Source organism: Panthera uncia (assembly GCF_023721935.1).
Source record: "Panthera uncia isolate 11264 chromosome B3 unlocalized genomic scaffold, Puncia_PCG_1.0 HiC_scaffold_1, whole genome shotgun sequence".
Taxonomy (NCBI): domain Eukaryota; kingdom Metazoa; phylum Chordata; class Mammalia; order Carnivora; family Felidae; genus Panthera; species Panthera uncia.
In genome coordinates, this window is record NW_026057582.1 from 93,268,334 (window position 1) to 93,294,586 (window position 26,253).

Sequence of the window (26,253 nt, forward strand, 5' to 3'; positions counted from 1 at the left end):
ATATGGGGCTTAAACTCATGACCCTGAGATCAAGACATGAACTGAGATCAAGAGTCGAACACTTAACTGACTGTGCCACCCAGGTGCCCCCAGACCCCTTATACCCTTTAAAGATTATTGAGGGCCCTAAAGAACTTTGTGTATGTAGGTATAGCTATTGATATTTACCATATTAGTAATTAAAATACTTCAAAATATTAAATCATTAAAATAACAAGAACAAACCCAATGCATGTAAACATGTATTGAAAAATAACTATTTTTGAAAACAAAAAAATTTAGTAGGAGGCAGTATTGTTTTATATTTTTGTAAATCTTTTTAATGCCTGACATAATATGACAGGTGGAAACTTGTATCCACTTCTACCTTAAATCCATAGTGACATGTTATTTTGGTTGAAGTCTATAAGGAAAAGTGTGCCTCACACACACATATTTAGAAAAAAGAAGACTTTGCAGACTCACTGAAAGGGTCTCCAGAATGCCCAGGATCCTTGAACTAAACTTTGAGAACTGATGTGCTAGTTGATTGGGGAAGAAACTTTAGGGATTTAAATAAGAAAAAAATGGGTATACAAGACTCTGTTTCCATTCAGGCTCTGCTCTCTTGCACAGACTGATAAGAAGACTGATAATAAACAAGACATCCTGAAGGAACATAGGAGCTGAGTGGTGATTTTGGTGTCTTCATCCCTTCCCACTGAGGCTAAAATGGGTTCTGAAAACGGGGGTATTTGACAGAGAAAATTCCTGCTGCTTTTGCTAAGTGCCTTTCATTTGCATGTTTGGTAAATGTGCTTTAATCTTAGATTTCTATAACCATAATTCAATATCAATTTCTTTTTTTTTTTTAATTTTAGAGAAAGAAAGAGTGCAAGTAGGGGAGAGGGGCGTAGGGAGAGAGAGAGGGATAATCTTAAGCAGACCCCACTCAGCGCAGAGTCCAAAGTGGGGCTCCATCCCATGACCAGAGCCTAAATCAAGAGTCAGATGCCCAACCGACTGAGCCACCCAGGCACTCCTCAATATCAATTTCTTATACTGAAAATTAAAAAGCACATCCCTTGGAGAAACGGGAACCCTCTTACACTGTTGGTGGGAATGCAAACTGGTTGCAGCCACTCTGGAAGACAGTGTAGAGGTTCCTCAAAAAATTAAAAATAGATCTACCCTATGACCCAGCAATAGCACTGCTAGGAATTTACCCAAGGGATACAGGTGTGCTGATCCATAGGGGCACTTGTACCCCAATGTTCATAGCAGCACTTTCAACAATAGCCAAATTATGGAAAGGGCCTAAATGTCCCTCAACTGATGAATGGATAAAGAAATTGTGAAAAGAGAGGTTAGAGTGGGAGAGAGCCAAAGCATAAGAGACTGTTAAAAACTGAGAACAAACTGAGGGCTGATGGGGGGTGGGAGGGAGGGGAGGGTGGTGATGGGTACTGAGGGCTCATCTTTTGGGATGAGCACTGGGTGTTGTATGGAAACCAATTTGACAATAAATTTTATATATTAAAAAAAAGGAAAAAAAATAAACCAAAAAAAACAAAAAAAGAAATTGTGGTTTATATACACAATGGAATACTACATGGCAATGAGAAAGAATGAAATACGGCCTTTTGCAGCAATGTGGATGGAACTGGAGAGTGTTATGCTAAGTGAAATAAGTCATACAGAGAAAGACAGATACCATATGTTTTCACTCTTATGTGGATCCTGAGAAACTTAACAGAAGACCATGGGGGAGGGGAAGGAAAGAAAAAGTTAGGGAGGGAGCCAAACCATAAGAGACTCTTAAAAACTGAGAATAAACTGAGGGTTGATGCAGGGTGGGAGGGATAGAAGGGTGGGTGATGGGTATTGAGGAGGGCACCTGTTGGGATGAGCACTGGGTGTTGTATGGAAACCAATTTGACAATAAATTTCATATTAAAAAAAATAAAAAAATAAAAATATGAACCAAAAAAAAAAAAAAAAAAGAAGAAGATGTGGTCTATATATACAATGGGATACCACACGGCAATGAGAAAGAATGAAATCTGACCATTTGTAGCAACGTGGATGGAACTGGAGAGTATTGTGCTAAGTGAAATAAGTCAGGCAGATAAAGACAGACACCATATGTTTTCACTCTTATGTGGATCCTCAGAAACTCAATAGAAGACCAGTGGGGAGGGGAAGGGGGAAAAAAAGTTACAGAGAGGGAAGGAGGCAAACCATAAGAGACTTCTTAAATACTGAGAACAAACTGAGGGTTGATGGGGGGTGGGGAAAGTGGGTGATGGGCATTAAGGAGGGCACCTGTTGGGGAGAGCACTGGGTGTTGTAGGGAAACCAATTTGACAATCAATTATAGTTAATATAAAAAATAAGGAAATAAAAAATAAAAGGCACATGCTTAAGGATCGTACCTGTACTTTGCGAACGAAGGATGGAGTTACTCTTTTCTCGAAGTCATCTATAGGTGTGTATGAATTAAGGATCTTTATGATCTGTGAACAGCACATAAGATGGTGTTAGACCATGAAAAAGGACAAGTCTGTCCATGAAATAATGATTCAATGGTTTGGGAACTGTTGGGAACCACACATAGCTCTTTAACATTGTAATTTGGCTTTAGGAACCATGTGCTCCAGCCTCCTTCCTTACTGCCCCCCCCCCCCATACATACACATCTGTGTTTTGTGGGCAGGGAATGCACTTTTGTGTTTTAAAGTTCTAATTTAGTATTAAATAAATGCTTTTTAGATAAGATGGTGGTCCATGGAAGATACATCTCCTCAAAGAGCACACAGAGCCTCAGATACACCCTATCGCTGGCTAAGCCAGAAAGGGGGACATCAGTGACATGATTTGGTAGTGAAGATCAGGGACACACTCTGTAAATGTGGTCACCTGCACAGCAGACAGTGAGGTACAGCGTTCATAGATCTCCTTGGCATCGCTGTCTGTGGTCTTCTTGACCTGAAGCAACCAGGCTGCCTGAGAGAGAGGCTCCAAAGTTTCCTTAGCCAAGCTGTTCTGCAAATTCTTATCTTTAAGCCATTCTTCTAAGTAACTGATGTTGCACCTGGAGTAAAAGCCAGAGAAACAGACAAGAGTGGGTGATCCATTGAGAACGCTTCAGAGTAGGGTGCTGAATCCCCCAGTGTGTACTGAGAGGGTCCCCAAGTTCACTGACAGCCTTAGGACCACAGTCCAGCAGTTTCTTCATTTGTAACATGAGGGGGTTGGACCAGATGATCAGCTCTCATGACCCATGGTTCTAAGGATCTTGATGGTCTGGGGTGAGGGGCCATACCAGTTATAAACTTTGGGGAAAATCTGAGCAAAAAGCAGCAACTGTAATAATTTATAAAGTAATCTATTAAAACACCCTTAATAATGGATTTGAAAATCTACTAAAGGAAAAAACCATAGTGATATTTGAAGACTTACATTGGTATAAAAAACTCATTTCCTAAGTTGGCAGAAAATTTTCAATTGGTTGAAGGCTTTAATTCAGTCCACTGGGGTTTTTATTCTTGTTTCAATGAGTAATTATCATAAGTTTATGAATTAAGAGGCATGGGTTTTAGTCCCACCAATCTACTGTGTGAACTTGGAAAGTTACTCAACCTCTCTGGGTAAATGAGAATGTTGAGAACCCTCATATACTGTTGGTAGGAATGTAAAATGGCATAGCTGCTAAGAAAAATAGTTTGGCAGTTTCTCAAAATGTTAAACATAGAACTGCCATATGACCCAGCAACTCTACTTCTTTTTTTTTTTTCAACTTTTTTTTTTTTTTTTTTTTTTTTTTTTTGGGACAGAGAGAGACAGAGCATGAACGGGGGAGGGGCAGAGAGAGAGGGAGACACAGAATCGGAAACAGGCTCCAGGCTCCGAGCCATCAGCCCAGAGCCTGACGTGGGGCTCGAACTCACGGACCGCGAGATCGTGACCTGGCTGAAGTCGGAGGCTCAACCGACTGCGCCATCCAGGCGCCCCCCAGCAACTCTACTTCTAATACTCAAGAGAACTGAAAGCATGTCCATATAAAACACTGTGCACAAATGTTCACTGCAGCATTATTTATAATAGCCAAAAAATGAAAACAACCCAAATGTCTACCAATTGATGGATACACAAATTGTGGTACGTCCATACAATGGAATAGTATTCAGCAATAAAAAGGAATGAGGTAGTGATACATGTGGTCACATGGATGAGTGGTGAAAACTTTACGCTAAGTGCAAGAAGCCAGTTACCAAAGAGATCACATTTGGGGCACATGGGTGGCTCACTTGGTTAAGCATCTGACTCTTGGTTTCGGCTAAGGTCATGATTTCACAGTCTGTGAGTTCAAGCCCCATGTCAGGCTCTGTGTTGACAGTGAAAAGCCTGCTTGATATTCTCTATCTCCCCCCCCCCCCCCCCCCCCCTCTCTGCTCATCCCTCACTTGCACTGTCTCTGTATCTCTCAAAATAAATAAATACCCTTAAAAATATCTAAAAGAAAAGATATCACATTTTATGATTCCATTTACAAAAGTGTCCAGGACAGGCAAACCTATAGGGAAAGAAAATATATTTGTGGCTGCCTAGGCTGAGGGAGGGGGGACTGGGGAGGTGGGATGTGGTAGGGGATAAGAGTGGCTGCTAATAGGTATAAGGTTTCTTTATAGAGTGATGGAAATATTTTAAAATCACATTATGGTGATGTTTGCACAACTCTGTAAATATACCAAAAACCATTGAACTATATGGGTATGGTTTACAGAACAGATGAACTTCACAGCGTGTAAATTATCTGTCAATGAAGCTGTTTTAAAAAATTGACTGGGGACACCTGGCTGGCTCAGTTGGAGGAATATGTGACTCTTGATCTCAAGACCATGGGTTCATGCCCCACATTTGGTGGGGAGATTACTTAAATAAATAAACTTTAAAAAATTGAGTTTTGAACTAGGTGATCTCTAAGGTCATTTCTAGCTCTGACCTTTTAAATTAGCAACTCCCTATGTGGGTCTTTGATTATAACACTGGGACAACAATTCCATAGGGATGTACTGAGTATGAGATACCATCTCTTACACTGGTTTCCCTCTTTTTTGCACTGTCAATTTTGTCCCACTAGTTTGAGTCCTTATTACAATACATTCCTATTGGGCCTCTCATCTTGTCCCTTCTAATCCATTCTATTTGGTCCTGCTACAGTACTTCCTTAATCTGGATGTTGAGCATGTTAATTCTCTCACTTAAGAATCAGTGGTGGAGGGGCACCTGGGTGGTTCAGGGGGTTAAGTGTCCGACTTTGGCTCAGGTCATGATCTCACTGTTTGTGAGTTCAAGCCCTGTGTTGGGCTCTGTGCTGACAGCTCAGAGCCTGAAACCTGCTTCGGATTCTGTGTCTCCCTTTCTCCCTGCCACTCCTCTTCTCCCTCTCTCTTTCTCTCAAAAATAAATAAACATTAAAAAATTAAAAAAAAATCAGTGGTGGAATATGATACAGTAATTCCACTACTGGGTATTTACCCAAAGAAAATAAAAACACTAATTCAAAAAGATATATGCACCCCTATGTTTATTATAGCATTATTTAAAATAGTCAAGATATGCAAGCAACCCAGGTGTATATCTGGTCCATAGATGAATGGATAAAGAAGGTGTGGTATATATGTACAATCAAATATTATTCGGCCATAAAAAATGAGATCTTGCCATTTGCAACAACATGGATGAACCTAGAGCTTATAATGCTAAGTGAAATAAGTCAAAGAAATACAAATACCATATGATTTCACTCACATGTGGAGTTTAAGAAACAAAACAAAGGAAAAAAGAAGCAAAGGAAAAAAAAACCTCAGATTCTTAAATACAGAGAACAAACTGGTGGTTATCAGAGGGGAGGTGGGTGGGATGATGGGCAAAACAGATGAAAGAAATTAATAGTAGACTTATCCTGATGAGTACTGAGTAATGTATAGAGTTGTTGAATCATTATATTGTATACCTGAAACTAATATAACACTATGTTAATTATACCTCAATTAAAAAAAAAAAGTGGGAGTGGGGGAGGGAATCAGTAGTGGAGTTCTGGTTCTTGGTAAGAGCACACTCCATTTTGCCCCTCCCAATGAATGCAACTATAAAAGCTTGATGGAATATCTTGAAGCAGCTATTTGATGACTCTGAAAGGTAAATAGTACCAGATGGATCGGGGAAGAAGACCAGTATTTGAGGTATTGCCAAATGGATAATCAGTTTACCAGTTTATTCCATCTGCTATTCATTAGCTTGACCTCAAAGAAGCCTGAAGCTCAGCGGTGGGTACTGATGACAACAAAGAGCTCCAGAAGGAGCCCTCTAGGTCTGGCTTGAGGGGCTGAAAAGAGGTGTGTTAAAGCTCCTGAGAGGGTGATAATCCTCTCCTTTTACCTTCTTCTTTCACGTTTAAGCCCCAATTTCATTGTGGTAGCAATGGTGGCAATGGAGTCCAGGAAGAAGCTAAAATTCTCAGGGAGAAAAATCTTCTCCAAATGGAGCAACTGTGGTTCATGAGAAGGGGGTGAACCTCCATTGTTCTATTCTGCCACCACTGAGCCTCAGATGAAGACGTTTGCAGGAAGTACACCACACAGTGAGGTAAGTAAAGCCCCAGTTTTCTGTCTGGAGGACCAAAGAGGGATTTCCAGCAATCTGGAAAGTATCAGGGGTGATTTGGAGGAGGAGGAACTTGGGAAAGCAATCCCTTGAAATTGTTTATGAACTCCTTGGTACACTCCTCTGGGCTCATGCATGGATCTGATCCTCAACAGCACACATAGTTTGAAGACTAACCATGAGACAGAGCACCATGCAAGTTTCAGACTGACCACTGTGTGTCACACATGAGACGGAACCAAACAGCATTACAAAGGCTTTGAAAACTGACGTGGGAAACACGAGCCACCAAGGATGGTCAGAACTTTTAAGTGAACTCAAATGGTGTGATTATCTGATAAAAATACCAACATTCTCCATAACAATGAAAGATTCAAAATCTCATAGTGTAATATTAAAAGTGTCCAGAATACAATTCAAAATTACTTGACATATGAAGAACCAGGAAAACCTCAATTTGCATCAAATAAGACAATCAGCAGGTGTCAACTCTGAGATGATGCACACTTGGAATTATCTCACAAAGACTTTAAAGAAGCTATCGCAAAAATGCTCCAAAAAGTGAAGATGAACTATCTAGAAGTAACTGGAAAGATAGAAAGTCTCAGAAAAGAAATAGAATGATATAAAGAAAAACCAAATGAAAATTTTAGAAGTGAAAAATCCAGTAACAAAAATAATTCTCTTAATAGGCTCAATAGCAAAATAGACATGGCAGAGGAAAGAATCTGTGAACTTGAAGGGGTCAATAGAGATTATTTAATCTAAAGAATATAAAGGGAAAAAAACAAAAAATAAACAGAACCTTATGGACTCATGGGATAATAATGAAAGATTTAACATTTGTGTTACTGAAGTTCCAGAGGAAAGGAGAAATTAAGATGCAGAGAAAATATTTGAAGAAATGGCTTAAACTGTCTCAGATTTAGTGAGATATACAAGCCTACAGATTCAAAAAGCTCAGGGAATCTCAAAGAGATTCTTGGGAACCCCAAGAAATCCACACCTAGACACATCCTAAGTCTTTAAGTCCTAAGACACATACTTTAGGAACAAAGGTGAAATGAAGGCATTTTCACGTGAAAGAAAACTAAGTATTACCAGTGAACCTGCTGTACAAGGACCTACTGACAGAATTTCTTCAGAAAGAAAGGAAATGATATTAACATGACATTTGGGAGAAAAAATAAGACTTGAAACTTTAGGAATGAAGGAGTAACAGAAATGGTAAATGTGTGAGTAAATATAATAGGCGATTCTTCTATTGAGTTCCTTAAAATATTTTAGATGGTTTAAAAATAAAAATTATAACATTATCCAGAACAGTTTTTGATTATGTATATATAATACATAAAACAACTATAACATAAAGTGGAAAGGGGAAAGGGGACTATGTGATGGTTAGCTTCCTACATTCCACTTGACATGGTTAAGATAATGATTCTCAATAGACTGAAGAAGTTAAGTATACATACTGTAATCCCTAGAACAACCACTAAAAAACACAAAAAACATAAAAACACAAAAAACAACCACTAAAAAACACAGTAGATAAATTTAAAATGGGTATTAAGGGGTGCCTGGGTGGCTCAGTCAATTAAGCGTCCAACTTCAGCTCAGGTCATGATTTCACAGCTTGTGAGTTCGAGCCCTGCATTGGGCTCTGTGCTAACAGCTCGGAGCCTGGAGCCTGCTTCAATTCTGTGTCTCCCTCTCTCTCTTCCCCTACCCTGCTTGTGCTCTCTGCCTCTCATAAATGAATAAATGTTAAAAATATTAAAAAAAAATAAAAGTGGTATCAAAAATATTCAAAGAACCCAAGAGAAGGCAGAGAAAGGAAGTCAGAGAAATAAAAACCAAAGGAACAAATAGAAAATAATAAAATGGTAGACTTAAATCTAAACATATTAATAATTACATTAAATTGAAATGGCCTAAACACTCCAATTAAGAAGCACAGATTGTCAGACTTGCTTTAAAAAATCCAAAACTAAACCAAACAAGATCCAAATGTACTCTGCCTATAAGAAAGTCACTTTAGGGGCACCTGGGTGGCTCAGTTGGTTGAGCGTCTGACTCTTGATTTCAGCTCAGGTCATGATCTCAGGGTCATGGGATCAGGCCCTGGGTCAGGCTCTGTGCTGAACGTGGAGCCTGCTTAGGATTCTCTCTCTCTCTCTCTCTCTCTCTCTCTCTCCCTCCCTCCCTCCCTCCCTCCCTCCCTCCCTCTGCCCCATTCCCCACTTTTACGCATGTGCGCACGCACACACACACACACTCTCTCTCTCTCTCAAATGAAAAAAGAAGTAAAGTAAGTCATTTCAAATATGACACAGGTAGGTTAAAAGTAAAAGGATGAAAAAAGATACACTATGAGAACACTAATCAAAAGAAAAAGTAGGCTTTCAGACAAAGTAGAATTCAGGGCAGAGAAGATTACCATTAGAGGGCTAAAGAAGGACCCTACATAATGTTAGGATGGTCAACTCACTAAGAAGACATTAAATACATGAAGCAAAAACTGACAAACTGAAGGAACATACAGATTCATAATTACAGATGGAGACTTCAACACTCCTCTCAGTAATTAACAGAAATAATACACAGAAAATCGGCAAGGATATAGAACTGAAAAACACCACCAACAAACTGGGTCTAATTGACATTTGTAGGACGTTCCACCCAAACACAGTAGAATATACATTCTTTTCAACTGTATGTGGAACATTCACAAAAACAGATCATTTTCTAGGCATAAAAGCAAATCTTCACAAATTTAAAAAGAATTGAAATCATACAAAGTTTTTTTAATGTAAAAATATTTAAAAGTTTTTATTTAACAAATAAACCTGAGCAATTCTCAAAGTGGGATGGTTAGTGACTCTGGTGTCTTAATCTATGATATATTTCAACCTGTGTGCACCTTGAGATTATTTTTTTATTATGATAAAAGACATATAATTTACCACCTTAACTTTAAAATTTTTTTAATGTTTATTTATTTTTGAGAGAGAGAGACAGAGAGAGAGAGAGAGAGATAACAAGCAGAGGAGAGGCAGTGAGAGAGAAGGAGACAGAATCCCAAGCAAGTGCCACGGTGTCAGCACAGAGCCCAATGTGGGACTCGAACTCATGAACCATGAGATCATGATCTGAGCTGAAACCAAGAGGCAGATGCTTAACCAACTGAGCCACCCAGGCACCCCACCATCTTAACCATTTTTAAAAACCAAAAAAATTTTGTTAATGTTTATTTATTTTTGAGACAGATACAGAGCATGAATGGGAGAGGGTCAGAGAGAGGGAGACATAGAATCTGAAGCAGGCTCCAGGCTTTGGGCTGTCAGCACAGAGCCTGTGCTGAAAGCAGGGCTCAAACTCAGGGACTGTGAGATCATGACCTGAGCCGAAGTCGGATGCTTAACCAACTGAGCCACCCAGGCGCCCGGCATCTTAACCATTTTTAAGTGTAGAGTATAGTAGTGTTAACGGTGTGCAACAACAGATCCCTAGAACTCTTTCATCTTTCAGACCTGAAACTCTTTATCCACTGAACAACACCTCCCCTTTTCCCGCTCTCCTCAGCCTCTGGCAGCCACCATTCTCCCTTCTGTTTCCAAGAGTGTGCCTGACAGAATATGTTCTTTAATCATATGGAATCAAACTAAGTGTTAGGAATAGACAAGTAGCAAGAAAGTCTCTGAACAGTTGAAAAAGAAGCAACGTACTTCTAAATAATCCACAGGGCAAAGAGTAAGACTCCAGGGAAATCAGAAACTATTTCTCAACTCAGCAAAGGTGGAAATACAACATTTCCAAATTTGTGGGATAAAGTTGGCACTTGGAGAGAAATTCATAGCATTAAATGCTTATGTTAGAAAAGAGAGGTCTCAAAGTCAATAACCAGTGCTTCTCCCCTAAGAAACTAGAAAAAAAAAGAGCAAAATAAATCCAAAGTAAGAATGAAATAATAAAGACAGTAATAGAAATCAATTAATTTTTTTAAAATAGAGAAAAATCAATAGAAGTAAAAACTGGTTACTTGAAAAGATCAGTAAAATTGATAAACCTCTAGCAAAACGGATCACGACAAAAAGATAAGACACAGATCACCAATATAGGAATCGAAGGGGGCAGATACCACTACAAATTCTACAGAAACTAAAATAATAAGAAAATACTGTCAATAGTCTATGCACATAAACTCAACAACTTTGAGTGGACCAATTCCTTTAAAAAACTCACCAAAGACGAAATATATAATCTGAATATTCCAATAACTATTAACAGAATTGAATTCATAGTTTATCTAAAAAAAGTTTTTATTGTTTTTATTTATGTTTGAAGGAGAGACAGAGCATGAGCAGGGGGAGGGGGGTGCAGAGAGAGAGGGAGGCACAGAATCTGAAGCAGGTTCCAGGCTCTGAGCTGTCAGCACAAAGCCTGACATGGGGCTCGAATCCATGAGCCATGAGATCATGATCTGAGCCAAAGCCGGACGCTTAACTGACTGAGCCACCCAGGCGCCCCATGAATTCATAGTTTAAAGCCTTCTGGAAAAAAAAACACACACACACAAAAAAACAACTTATGGTGGCTGCCACTGCTGAGGGACTAAAGCATGCACTGCTCACCCTGGAAAATGGCATTCTACTTATCTCTGTAACCAATCCGACACTCCATTCAAAGGGAGCTATTAATACCTACCATCAGTTATCCTTTACTGAGGCCTGTGTTCATTCTTCTAAGTCTTGGTCTGCTGAAATTCTGCCTGTCCTTTCAGGCCCCAATCAATGCTTTTCATGTTCTTTGCAAATTCCCTCAGTACAGCAAGAAATTATGTGCTTGGGCCACGTTATTCTGGTTCCTAACAGAACTGTCTCCACATGCTGTATGTTGGCTTTTATCAAAGATCACTGGGCAAAGCAGCCACAATGAAATTTGCTGTAAAAATGCTATTGTGGAGATTGTGAGATAAAGTTCCACATGAAATAGTATTTTTATATTTCATGACTAGGAACAAAAAAAATAGGTACTAGGAAAATCTTTAAATCTTCCCTGAGCACATCAGCCTCACCATGCTCAACGAGACCAAAGAGCCGATGACAACATTTGCTTTTTGTCCTGCCAGCCAGAAAGCCCCCATGGGCTAGAAACAGTGTTCTAGCTACTCTGTCCACAGTTTACTATTTTTTTTCCTTTGGGTCTTGATTTTTTACCTGAATTCATGTATTATTATTGTGTTGCTTGTGTTTTCATTGTAAAGCCACCTCACATCCTTATGGGCCTTGCTATGGCAGTGGCTTAATAAATACTTGAATGAATGAATCCCTGTCAAATGCATGTGCTATTCAGAGCAACCTGCTCTAAAGGAATTATTTCCTGGATGTCCACTTTTGATTGGTGAAAGGAAAAAGCACTGAGCACCCATTGGGACAGAAGTTGCCTCTCCTCTGAACAGTTGTTACAGGACCTAGAGTCACATGTCTTGCTTATGACCATCTTCACTCATGGAGAACCCACAGAAGGAATGACAACTGCTTAGTCAAGACTCTAATGAAACATTCAGGTTTATGTGTTCATAAAGTATTCATACTCTAAATAGGGTTGAATCCTACCTCAGAGACCTACAGGGCTTCTTCTTGGAGCTTGTGAAATAAACAGAACCCTTTCCTTTCTCAATGAAAAGAAAAAGATCCACAAAGGCTAGTCTTTGGTAATATTCCTTCTTTTTTTTTTAATGTTTATTTATTTACTTTGAGGGAGAGGGGGAAGGAGGGGCAGAGAGAGAGGGAGAGAGAATCCCAGGTAGGTTCTGTGCCATCAGTGTTGAGCCTGACATGGGGCTCAGTCTTACAACCATGAGATTATGACCTCAACTGAAATCAAGAGTCAGATGTTCAACCGACTGAGCCACCCAGGTATCCCAGGAATACTCATTCTTATCTGAAAATCTCAACCTGGTATCATGGGAATTTGCCAGCTTGGTTTGAGGGGATGTCCAATTCCAAGTTTCATTAATGCTGAAAAGGTTTAATGGATGTCTCGTTTACTTCTTGGCTTAAGATACTATCAACACGACCTCAGGCTTTCAAGTCACACACAGGTATCAAATCCCTGTACACATTATAAAAAATCCTAAATATCTACACTATTTTATGTGTTTTCTAATCATGTGACAGCATTAATTCAAACAGTAGCTCAGGGTTTGTGTTTCCTCAACTAAGAGATAAGTAAAGGTGGACACACCTCAAAAGTGATTACCATGTCCTCAGCCTGCTGGTCCTGCTGCTCCCAAAACAAACCTCTGCTAATGTAGACAGCGCTACCTACCAAAGCCTGGGGACTGGTGCTCCTCAGTTCCAGCACTATGCCTTTGCCTGCCTCATTTCTCCTGCCTGGAATGTTCTTCTCCCTTTTTAAATCACTCAATGCACAGCTCTCAGGCTTAACTTTTCTGTCCTCAGTAATCTCTCTTCTCTGCAGCACTCGTTTGTGACTTAATCAGACTTGCCTTGAATTATTATCTGGCTATTTTGAGTTTCTAGAGGGCAGGGATCAAACTGCTCTTTCCTTTGTTTCCTGTGTCCTCCACCAGGCAGTGCTATTCACAGAGGTGATGGTCAGTAAACACTGGCTGAGTGTATGATAAGTACCCAGGGCCAGGATTTAAAATCTACAATTACTAGTTGCTAGTCTTTAGCCACTAAAGGCCCTGGGCCTGAGTGTCAAGCTAGCCTGGTGCAGAGTGGTGGGTGGAGGGGCCACCACCTGACCACAGACATCCCCAAAGTTCCAAGAGTCCTCTTGCACAACCCCCCCCCCCTCCCCGCCCCACCAGGCAGTGCAGCTCATGGGAAGGGGGCAGCAATATGTGACCCTAGACATTAAAAGCATCCTTTCCAGCTGCCTCTCGGTGTAACTGGTGAATCATGGGTTTTACCTGATCTGCATCCCTTTTCTGCAGGAGCACATGTCCTTGCGCAGGAAGAGGCTGTTCAGGGTGACCGCCCCGATCAAGAAGAAGACCTGCTTCACAGCCTGCCTCACCAGCTCAGGGTCCAGGCCGTTCTGGCACATGGTGCTGTAGAAGTAGCTCAGCTGCTGCAGGACAGAGGTCATGGTGTAGGCGTCCGTGTCATCTATGCTAGATGACCGCTTCCGGAAGCCCGTGGGCTTCAGGCTGGAGATGCCTTGCAGGCTCTCATACTCCAGCATGCCCGGCACTGCAGAGGAAAACACAGGTATTTCTTGCACATGCGGTGGGGACAACCAGAGAACATTTCCCACTGCTCTCTAGGGTCTTTTCCAGGACCCGGGACATTTTCTGCAAGAGTTAGCCGTGGATGCAGCTGTGATGGGGAAAGCAAGAGAATCAAGGAGTGGGGAGCACGGGGTGTAGGAAGTGGGCGGAGCACATGGCTGTGTACAACAGGGCGGCCTCTCCTCTTGCAGGCTTGGACTCCCTCTTCTTTCAGCTTCACAGGAAAGGGAGCGGGTTGACACAACTCATGGTCTGTACCATTTCAAGCCTGAAGTATTTAAATTTCAGAAAGTTGAAGAAAGTATACAAGAATCTGAGTGGGACTTTAAGATTTCAAAAGCGGTAATGACCTAGGAGTAGCTACACATGGAGTAGCAGGTCTTCCTGGTCTTTCCCTTTGGGGTGAATCACCCTTCCAGGCAGGAAATTACAAACCATGTACTTTTTAGAGAAGTAATCATTTCAAGCAATAGAAAAGAATTAAAAATGAGACATTTACATGGTTACATTTTTCTGGTTTTAAAATTATGTTCTTTGAAATCACTAGATCTCACCAAGCATGAGATCATGACCTGAGCCAAGATCAAGGGTGGGATGCTTAACTAATTGAGCCATCTAGGCACGACCTACAGGATTTGTTTTTTTAAGGTTTCGGTGTTACCATAAATATTTTTTGGTCATCAATTCTTTTCTTACCTATTATTGGTTGAATGTTATTTTCCATTACAACAATGAACCGATGATATATTCGTATTGCCACATCGCTAAGAATCTGTCTGTATTCTGAAAGGTCAAAATTGTTCAAGCAGTTCTTATTCTGATGTGGACTATTAAGCTTCATGAATTCCTGAAAGTAATTTGAGCATATAAATACATATAAATATTAGAATGCTATAGGCATGCACGAAATTAAAATACTCTCTAATGGCATTATAATCAGCTCCTATACTTCAAAACTTAATGTCTTATTTGTATCAAATGAGCTCTACACGTGTGTGGTAGCCCTTATTTTCTATAACTAACTGTCACTGTACTCACCCTACAAATATGTGCCTCCAGCACCAACAGAACACAGTGGAAAATAACCTCCATGGAAGCTCATAAAAAAACAAAACAAAACTGCAAAGCACCCAAGGAAACAAAGAGGTTTAAGAGGTCAGTAATACAATACATGAGATTCATGACTTAATGATTATAGAGCATAGATCAATCTGAAATATTTTAAGATGTGTGCAATGGACTAAATATTTGTGATGTTCCCAGATTCCTGTGTTGGAGCCTTCACTTCTAGTATGCTTGTATTTGGAGATGGGGCCTGTAAAAAAGTAATTCAGACCAAATGAGGTCATAAGTGTGAGGCCCTCGTCTGATGAGATTAGTGTGCCTTTAATAAAAGACACTAGAAAGTTCAATCTTTCTCTTTCTGCGCCCACACACCAAGGGAAGTCTGTGTGAGGGTATAACGAGAATACAGCCATCCACAAGCCAGAAAGAGAGCACTCACCAGGTACCAGCCATGCTGGCACCCTGGTCTCAGACTTCAGGTTTCTAGAACTGTGAGAAAATAAATTTCTGCGGTTTAAAAGCCTTCTAGTCTGTGGTATTTTGTCATAACAGCCCACCAGCCTAATACAGTATGTTCAATATGTTCAAAGAAATAAAGGAAAAAGAAAGCATTAAGACAAGAAGAGGATATAATGGTAACAGGCATAGGTGAAAACCATAGAAATAGAAATGAATATATAGCAACTGAAAGAAAACACGTAGAATAGATAGAGCAAAGAACATTGTATATGTGGCTGATGGAGGCAAAGAAAAGGTAAAAAAATAAATGGTGTTGAATAATATCCTCTTCCATTAATGTCTCACACATGCTTGTTTGTCTTAGATGGGCTGGTCTGTGCCCCCTGCTCCTGTTGGTATTCCTTTTAGTCAGAGGTTGAGTTTTCTCTACTTGTTTCTCCTTTTGTTCTGTAATACTAGTAGAATTACTTTTATATTTTACTCTTCCTTCATTGGGACAATTTGCTATCCACACGGAAAAAGATATGAGGTCATTATCTCAACATCATGGGATAAATAATCACACCAATTCTGGATAGGTAAAAGCATAATTGTGAGCTCCAATTTGAATTACAGAAATACAGAAGAAAGTAGGAGAATAAATTCACGATCTCAGGGCAGGGAAGAATTTCTTGACCGAGACACTAAAACACATCATAAAAGGATAGGATTGATACACCAAAATTCAGAAACTATGTATGATAGACTCCATAAAGAAAAATATAAGACAAGCCATGGTTTATCCATGATAAAGACCTACAAATCAGTAAAAAAAAAAAAAAAAAAAAAAAAATCACCTCTAAACAAATTGGAGAACTGATGTCATAGGTAATTTGAAAAGAAACCTAAATGACCAGTGAGCACATGAAATGATTCTTGACCTCATTAGTGATCAAGTAATTGCAATTTAAGTTGACAAGGTATCATTTTATACCTATGAGGTTGGTAAATAATTAAAATGTCTGTCAATATCAAGTGTTGGGGAAGGTATGACACTGGAAACTTCATACACTGCATGGGTATGTGCAGGGACAAATGGTAGAAACATTGGGAGAGCAGTAAAACCCTAAAAGCCACTTTGTTATTTCAGGTCAATGAAATTTTGCTCTTTGAGTATTTGAAGGTGGAGAATTCCTTTATGATGTTAGCCCCTTGGGGGCAGAGTTGGAATGGCAAAAGATGTACAGATTATGGAGGAAGATGAGAATCCTGCAGATCCTCTCTGAAGAAACAGCCATGTTGATCTAAAGGTTGTATTTTAGAGTTAGAATACTAAAATCTTCAGAATTTCACAACCAGAATCAAACTTAAAAATCATCTAATCTACCTCATTGATTTAAAACTCAAGGAAAATGGAGGCTTATTATCATGCCCAAGGTCCAGGCCTTTTTCTAGAAGTCTCTGGCTGTGAATCCTGTCCAACCAGTAATGTGAAGCTGGCCTCCTGGCTGAGGAGGAAAGTAGGAAGCCATTTGGAGCAGAGGCTGCCCCAGGAAGTGGGGACATGTCCAATCCCTGTGGTGGGCTCTGCCTCATAAGGAAGTTCTAGACCAGCAGTCAGCACAGAACACAGAGCAGGCGAGTGCCCCTACCTCTTCACCACTGTACTGCTTTAGGCAGTTGAGGAAATGACACGTATTGGAAAGCCAAAAAGATAGCATCTCAAAGTCTTCTAAATGTTCCTAAAAAAAAAAACAAAAAGAAAGAAAGAAAGACAAAGTTGGATTTGGTCACTACTGGTACCTTTGAGCCAAGAACAGATGTATCTTACCTGTTTAGTTAGCTGTTGGCTTTTGATCAAAATGAATTCTTCTTTTATTCACCCAAGATTTTATTAAATTTATATACTGTAATGATAGGCTTTTATTTATTTATTTATTTTTTTAATTTTTGTTTTTCAACGTTTTTTATTTATTTTTGGGACAGAGAGAGACAGAGCATGAACGGGGGAGGGGCAGAGAGAGAGGGAGACACAGAATCGGAAACAGGCTCCAGGCTCCGAGCCATCAGCCCAGAGCCTGACGCGGGGCTCGAACTCACGGACCGCGAGATCGTGACCTGGCTGAAGTCGGACGCTTAACCGACTGCGCCACACAGGCGCCCCAATGATAGGCTTTTATGTTTATTTAGCAGGTTATGGTTTGCAAAGTATTTCTGTATAGGTCACTTAGTATGAAGCTTGATACAGGCACTGCAGGAGTGCCTAATAAAGGTAAGTCTGGGGTCTTGCTTTCTGGAGTTCTCATTCTGACTGGGAAGAATGTTGCATACAACATAACATATGCAGGACACAATTATATAGGGGGCTGAGCACCTGCATGGTGGACATAGATGATGCCACAAAAGGTCAGAGGCTGGAAAGATGCTGATGAAAGAGGGCAGCTGAGAAAGCTCCTGAGAAGGGGAGAGAATGCTACCTTGAAGGAAAGGGGTGGAGGGACCAGAGCTCAGAAGCGAGGACTCTCTTGGGAAGAACAGCCCCGCTTGTGGGGCAGCAAGAAGAGGAAGAAAGAAGGTAGAGGTGTGGTGGTCAGAGAGGTAAGAGGAAAACTGGGACAGTCCTGGGATTTGAAGGACAAAGTAGGATGGTTTCAAAGAGGTGGTCTGAAAGCTTCAGTCCCTCAGAGGAGGATAAAAATTAAGGAGAAACCACTGGATTTAGCAAGAGGAATTACTGGTGATCTTTTTGTGCAGTGACAGAGATGAAGCCAGATTGCAGGAACTAACCTGCTAATGTAAGCACCTTGGTGAATGGAGAGGCACAGAGATGTGGGGGCGCAGGGCCAAGTGAGGGCTGCTTTAATGTGCTGTGTGCTGGAGCTGGGGAGGGGCGGTCCTGGACACCAGCAGAGTCAGAGGCAGGGAGCCACTGGGGAAGCTGACTGGGAAAATGTTGGTGAGGAAGGATTTCTATTCCTCATGCCATGCATCTTCTAGTTTCTAAATATTTAAAGATTCCAGAGTGGCAAGAGGAGGCAAGTACCGTGTACCCATGGCCTGGGACACAATGCACGTCTATCCTAAGGAAACCCATTTTATGAAATTATGGACAGGGAAAACATCAATTTATGGGGGTCTCTTCCCAGAACACCCTGGTGGCTCTTGTGAATATAGTGACTAGAAAGCACGCAAAGCACCAGACAAATGTTAATTTTCTATTCTAACTCCTGATGAATAATGAATCCTCATGGCCGGACATCTCATACCCTGAAGGGGTAGAAGTGATGGGGGTGTTGGCTACCCGGCTGTAGTCTTGAAGGTAAGGTTTTGGGTCTGTTGGCACATCTTTATCCTTGGGGATCCCTAACCTAACTTGTCTTTTCCAAACAGCTTGACTTCTTTCACAGAGTGGGCCTCTGACTAATTTAAGGAATCGCGTGATTCACCGAAGACTAGAGGTAAAGAATGGGCCAAGGATGAACCCTTAAGGTGTTCTTAAAATAACTAAAATACCAAAGGCCAATGTCAAAGGCAGTTCCTACCTTAACCACCTGCTTGATGCCACTAATGGTGCTGTTCATGAGGGACTTGAGCATGTTGGCGTCGTTTAGAGAGTCTGCGTAGCGTACACACATGAACAAGATGTGAGCGGGCAGCCCTGGGATCATGTTCACCACCACACCACGAGGCTTCAAGTCTGGAACAGAAAGAGTCAATGAGGACTACAGCTGATCGATAGCCAGCTCTCCCCCTAAGGAGCCTCTGACTATGGGACAAGGGTTATTTGCTTTTCTGTACTTGATACAATGCCTGAATGCACAGGCCTATCTTTTCTCTTTGAGGAATTCAGTCTGGCTCTTTTCTGGCAAAAATATACAGGTACCGCCTGTTCCTCTTCCCATTTGCAAAGGACTTTCTCTTTTTTTAAAAAAAAGGCTGAATTTTAGATAGAATTTGTACTTCTTCCTGGCATGGAGACCCTGGATTTCAGCCCTCCAATGTAAGGGAAAAACCCCAAGTCCATGCACCCAACTCCAGCCTGTGTGATGAGGATGGGATACGATCTCAGTGATCACATACATCTTTCCTGAATCAGGAAAACAGACACACTATAGTCCTGCAGAGGCAGGCCTCGCTGACCTTGAGAAGAAGAGAATGGCAGGAGGAGACACTGGGGATAAAGGGAAGAGAGAAACTTTATAGAATAAACTCAGGTAAGCAAACAAAGACCTCCCCATGGCTGCATTAAGATAGAGGAATGAAGAGGCCCCACGGCTGTGCACAAGTAAGGCTAGAAAGGAAAGGGTACAGGTGGCTCATGTGCTCTGGTGGGGGAATCACCTAGAAGAAGAGGAAGTTAGGCTACACATAAGCTTTCTGCTTTATCTTGAGACCAGCTTATAGAAAGGCAGCTTTTCTCTCTCACTGGAAAACCGTATGATTTTCAGGTGAGGACAGTCTAGTAAGATTGGTTCTAAGACCACCAACACTTGAGCATGCACATTGGAACATTCCTGTAACTGAAATGTGTTTGGGAAGCTCCCATCACATTGCCTGCAAATAAAATTCTCAGCAGAAGTCGAATGGGACATGGAACCACAGTTACTTCTGCCATTGCTCCTGTGCTGAGACACAAAGATGAGAGGATGTGTCTTCTATCTGGATCCCATGATTAGACTTTGGAAGGGGTGAGGGCAGTACTTCTTAACTGAGGGCAATTCTGGCTCCCAAGGGACATTTGGCAATGTCTGGAGATGTTTCTTATTGTCATGACTAGGGGTTGTTACTGGTTTCTAGAGAGTAGAAGTCAAGGATGCTACTTAATATTCTACAATACACAGCCCCCACACAACAACCAATTATCTGGTCACCAGTGCCAAGGTTAGGAGACTCTGGGCTAGGAGAAGCAGCAGTGGAGGAAGAGAAATGACTACTCCCACCCATGATGGTAGCAATGACTGACAGAGCAAACATTCAGACTTCCAGGTCTCACTACCGAGAATGAGGTTTTGAATGAGCTTGTCCTCATCTTCTGTCTTGTATTCCAGCATTCCAAGATACTCCTTGGGTCTTGAGGACAAGTGCACATCATTGCCTATAGTCAGAGGCAAACAATCAGCTAAATTCACAGAAACAACTCCCACAGGCTTTATAACGAGACTGCTCTGTCTCTTTCCACTCCATTCTGGCTGGCTTACACACAAATGCCTGCGGCTTTCAGATAAATGGAAACTTGATTAATCCCGAAGAATTCCTCTGGTAGTGATTCTTATCTGCAACTATATCAATTAGTATAGCTGTCACTGAAAAGGCGGAATGATCCTTGAAGGGCTCCTCATGAGTGCCCGGTATGAATCCAACACAGTGCGGATAAGAAAGCAAGCCAAGATGTTGCTTCTGTCTTCTAGATGATGACATCACAGTCAAGGAAACAAGATTCATGAAACAGTAGGTGAGCAAAGTACCAAACTGCATGATCCTAAGGGGGCTGTATTAGCTTCCTATGTGCTGTAACAAGTTACCACAAACTTAGTGGTTTGACATACCACAAATTTTCCTATCTTACGGTGCTGGAGGTCAGAAGACTGAAATGGATCTTACATGTTGGACTACAATCAAAGTATCAGCAGAGCTAAGTTCTGGAAGCTCTAGTGGAGAATCCGCTTCTTGCCTTTTACAGCTTCTAGAGGCTACCCACATCCCCTGGATTGTAGCCTCTGCTTCCTCTGACCTCTGCTTCCATCACCATGTCTGTCTGTCTGTCTCTTTGCTTCTGTTGTCACATCACCTTGTTTCAGTCTGGCATTCCTGCCCCTCTCTTATGAGGTCTCTTGTGATTATACTGGGCCCACCTAGATTAATCCAAGGTAATCTCCCCATCTCAAGATCCTCAATTTAATCACATTGGCAAAAATCCCTTTTGTTGTGTAAATAACACACCCACAGTTCTGAGGACTGTGATGTGGACATCTTTGGGTGAGCCAGAGTCTGCCTTCTGGTCACCAAAGATTCATGTCCATTCTGAGAGGAGATGTAATGCAGAAGCAGAGGTCAGAAAGATTTTTTTTAATGTAATTTATTGTCAAACTGGCTAACATAGAGTATGTACAGTGTGCTCTTGGTTTTGGGGGTAGATTCCCGTGGTTCATCACTTACATATAACACCCAGTCTCATCCCAACAAGTACCCTCCTCAATGCCCATCACCCCTTTTTCCCTCCCCTCCACCCCCCATCAACCCTCAGTTTGTTCTCTGTATTTAAGAGTCTCTTATGGTTTGCCTCCCTGTTTGTAACTTATTTTTCCTTCTCTTTCCCCATGGTCTTCTGTTAAGTTTCTCAAGTTCCACATATAAGTGAAAACATATGATATCTGTCTTTCTCTGACTGACTTACTTCACTTAGCATCATTCCTTCCATTTCCATCTATGTTGCTGCAAATGGCATGATTTCATTCTTTCTCATTGCCAAGTAGCATTCCATTGTATATATAAACCACATCTTCTTTATCCATTCATCAGTTGATGGATATTTAGGCTCTTTTCATAATTTGGCTATTGTTGAAAGCACTGCTATAAACACTGGGATACATGTGCCCCTATGAATCAGCGAGAGAAAGATTTGAAGATGCTATGCTGCTGAATTTGAAGATGGAGGAAGGGACCCATAAGCCAAGAAATGTGGGTGGCCTCTAGAAGCTGGAGAGGCAAGGGACAGGATTCTCCACTAAAGCCTCCAGAAGGAACTCAGCTCTGCTAACATGTTGATTTTAACTCTGTGAAAAACATTTTGGACTTCTTACCTCCAGGACCGTAAGATAATAAATTTGTGTTCCACTAAGTCACTAATTTTATGCTGATTTGTTACAGCAGCTACAGGAAATTCACACAGTGGCCATGAGAATGTACACAGAAGTGGGTTGGAACTGTTAAAAAATGAAGGAGGTAGCACACCCGTTGGGCCAAGAAAGGTGAGTAGGGTCTGGTGGGTGAAAAAGAAGGTGATGCAAGTACTGTTAACAAAACTTTCTTACTACTGCACGAGACTTTCTCCTGTTAATTTAATAAATTAGCTCTGTTCCCTTGGAAACTAATAAAGGTAGAATGCCAACTGTTTTAGTAAGCAATGCTGTTTATGATAAGAATGATACTGCAGCCTGTTAAGCTTTCTGATGACCGTGTCCCTGCTGATGACTTGAAGGCAGCTCAGGGCCAGAACCACATAGCTAAATTGCTCCTTCATTCTTGACTCTCGAAACGGTGTGTTGCTAAGTGTTTGTTGTTTTAAGTTGCTAAATTTGGGGATAGTTTGTTATATGACAATGGATAACTAACATGAAGGGAAGCTGATGTATTCCACTTAGACACATTGAGTTGGAGGAGGTAATAGGAAGGCAAAGGAGATAGTCTTGGAGACAAAAAAGGACCAGGACTCAAGAAAAAAACTGAGGAGTGGGAGGTGGAGTTTGGAAGTCCTTATGTTGAGATGGCAGTTCATTCACTCATTCCAAAAACAGGGACACAATGGGAGCTTTGAGAGGGCAGACATGATTTATCATTATTGAGGGAGAAATCCTCATGTTGCTGTTGGGCATTTTGAGTTTGAGGTGAGAGTTGAATAAAGAATAATAAAGGAGCTCTTCAAAAGTGTGAATACAATAAAAGGAACAGAGAGTTCAAGGTACAGACTTAGTGATCCAGTTTGGGAGGAAAAGGAAGTGATACGAAACATGAGTCAAGAACATTAGAAGAGAGAAGTCAGAAAAGTTCAGACTCAGAAGCAGGTAAAGGAAAGAAAAGCCTAGGGGCCTTTTCACAGGAGTTCATGAGGACATTCAAAATGTGAAGTTCATATTCAGGACTACTGTCTGGCTTCTTAGCTCTCTACTTTCTTCTAATAGAAATGGAGATATTAATCCTCTGTAACTGGGAGAGGAAGAGAATTTCAAAGCAGTTACGTTTGAAACTTGATTACAGTTTCATTTTTAAAAGGGGAGAGTTAATAGCAGAAGAGGTTAAAAGTATTCATTACAGGGTGTCCCTTGCAATTACATGAGTGCATCTGGAATTATCTGAGGGCTGGTGAGCTAGCCTCGGCCCAAAGGATCTTTCCATTAGTCTATCACTGAGCCCCCAACCTCACCCGTTGACAATCACTCCTTTGAGTTTTAAAGACTCTGGACCACATCAGGAATCAAACGGTGCCTGTGGACCTTAGCTGACAGTTCCAAAAAGTAGGAAAGGGAATGTTATTTTTCCTACCCTTTTCAATCGTCTTGCTTAGAGTTTTAACTTGATCTTGGAGCTTTTTAATCACTCTGTCCTTCATGTCTAACTCCTCTTCAAGATCCTACAGAAATCAAAAGAAACAAGGACATGAGCTTAGAAGCATCTTAATCTATTTTTTGGTAACGGTTTTAGTGAACAATAATTCACATACCATCTAATTCATTCAAAAAGTGTACACGAAATGGTTTTCTAAAGTCAGCTGTACAAACATCACCATTATCGATTTCTAGAACATTTTTATCACACCAAAAAGAAACCTGTAACTTTCAGCAGTCATCCTCTTGTTCCCCTATTCCCTTCTAGTCCTTGGTAATCACTAATCTGCTTTATGATTCTATATTATTTGCTTCTTCTGGACACTCAATATAAATGGAATCATATAATATGTGGCCTTTTGTGTCTGGCTTCTTTCACTTAGCATGTTTTTGAGGCTCATCCATGTTGTACTATGTGTATTTCATTCCTTTTTGTGGCTGAAAAACACCCTACTGTATGGATATGCCATATTTATCTTGATCAATTTTTTCTTACTAAAGTAGTGCCCCTTGTAGATAATTTAGAAATATGAATGTGTGAAAATAGGTTCTCTGGATATCAGAGTCTGGAGGCAGAGAAACTTCAGAGGTTTGGGTCCTGGCTTTGTGTTTCCTTCCTAATAATGGAGTGGCCTTGCTCATGCTGAATTTGGCTCAAAAACCAGCAGGGTCCCGGATGCCTACAAATATGTCTTAGAAAGGGCAAAATGTTTGGGCTCTTCCTAAATCCCAAAGGTTTTGGCCCAGAAAAGATTCAGGCTTCTCAGATCCAGCAGTACCCACCATACAATCACTATAGCCATGTGCCCTCTGGGGACTCTCAGGGCCAATGGAAACTGTGCTGTTTCTACTCTGTGGCTACCTCTCCCTTCCAACAGTTCTCCCAGCGAACAAGGATTTTGTTCAGAGTGTTCATCATAGTGTTATTACTTGTAGCCAAAAAATCCAATGTCCAACAATAGTGGGTAGAATAAATTGTTGTGTATCCTATGACTTAGGTATTAAAATGACAGCTTGCATATATTATCAATGACAATGGGAAAGTATTTCAATATAGTGTGAGAAAAAATATAGAATTTAAAACTTTATATGCAGTATGACCCCAATTTTATAAAATGTGTATCACCATGGTAGAAAAAAGAAGAAAGGAATAAAATAAATCAAAATGTGAACAGTGGTTTCCTCCAGGCTCTCATTGACTGGTGACTTTTTTTATTATTAGATGAATTTTAGGATGGGCTGAGATAGGAGGGAAGGAACTGTACCCACACCCCTACTTGTAAGAACAGATAAAGTTCTTAATGTGTTTCTCCAGAGACACAGAACTGAGACCCCAGGGACACACAGAGGCACTGCTGTGGAAGTCAGGACAGCCACCCACACGTGCTCAGTAGGAAGCTGCTTCTCTACTGTCTGAATACAGGCTATTCACTGAGAAAGTTCTATCTCCCTCAAAAAAAGTTGGACATCATCTAGGTGCCCCTGACTGGAACTTGTTACTTTCTATTAAATGTTAAACTCTTTGGATCTCTTTAGATATAATTCTTCATCAAAGTTAAATCCTGATATTGCAAAATAAGATTTTACCCCCTCATGGTTTTCTGTGAGATAATGGGGGGTCCTTATGGTACTGGCACAAAATAGGCCCATAGATCAATATAACAGAATGGGAAACTCAGAAATGAACCCACAAGTATATGGGCAATTAATCTTTGACAAAGCAGGAAAGAATAACCAGAGGACAGTCACTTTAAGAAATGGTGTTGGAAAAGCTGGACAGTAACATGCAAAAGAATGACATAGAACTACTTTCTTATAACATACACAAAAATAAGCTCCAAATGGATGAATACCTAAATATGAGACAGGAAACCATCAAAATACTAGGAGAACAAAGGTAGTAGCCCCTTTGACATCGGCCATAGCAACTTCTTTATAGTTAGGTCTCCTGAGGCCAGGGAAAAAAGCAAAAACAAACTATTGGGACGTCATCAAGATAAAAAGCTTCTGCAAAGTGAAGGAAACAATCAACAAAACTAAAAGGCAATCTACAGAAAGGGAGATGATATTTGCAAATGACATATCTGAGAAAGGGTTAGTATCCAAAATCTATAAAGAACTTATAGAACTCAACACCCAAAAATCAAATAATCCAGTTAAAAAATGGGCAGAAGACATGAACAGACATTTTTCCAAAGAAGACATCCAGATGGCTAACAGACACCTGAAAACATGCTTAACATCACTCATCACCTGGGAAATAAAAATCACAACTACAATAAGCGATTACTTTGTTCCTGTCAGAATGGCTAAAACCAACAACACAGGAAACCGCAGGTGTTGGTGAAGATGTGAATATAGGGGAACCCCCTTACATTGGGGGTCAGTGTAATAAGTCAGTCAGAAAAAGACAAATACCATATGATTTCATTCATATGCAAACTGGTGCAGCCACTCTGAAAAACAGTACGGAGTTTCCTTAAAAAGTTAGAACTAGAACTACCCTACAATTCAGCA

General features: G+C 40.7%; 1 protein-coding gene across 1 annotated transcript in view; it reads right to left on the bottom strand.

Annotated features, from left to right (window-relative positions):
• The window catches only part of MYO5C (myosin VC), a 95,063-nt gene that overhangs the window by 2,119 nt on the left and 66,691 nt on the right, over positions 1–26,253 (bottom strand). The window contains exons 32-39 of the mRNA XM_049613636.1: positions 23,675–23,762; positions 20,412–20,510; positions 18,958–19,112; positions 17,068–17,157; positions 14,609–14,759; positions 13,592–13,874; positions 2,899–3,073; positions 2,415–2,495 (exon numbers count right to left, since the gene is read on the bottom strand). Coding sequence (XP_049469593.1) covers positions 2,415–2,495; positions 2,899–3,073; positions 13,592–13,874; positions 14,609–14,759; positions 17,068–17,157; positions 18,958–19,112; positions 20,412–20,510; positions 23,675–23,762 — 1,122 coding nt within the window. The remainder of the gene's footprint in view (positions 1–2,414; positions 2,496–2,898; positions 3,074–13,591; positions 13,875–14,608; positions 14,760–17,067; positions 17,158–18,957; positions 19,113–20,411; positions 20,511–23,674; positions 23,763–26,253) is intronic.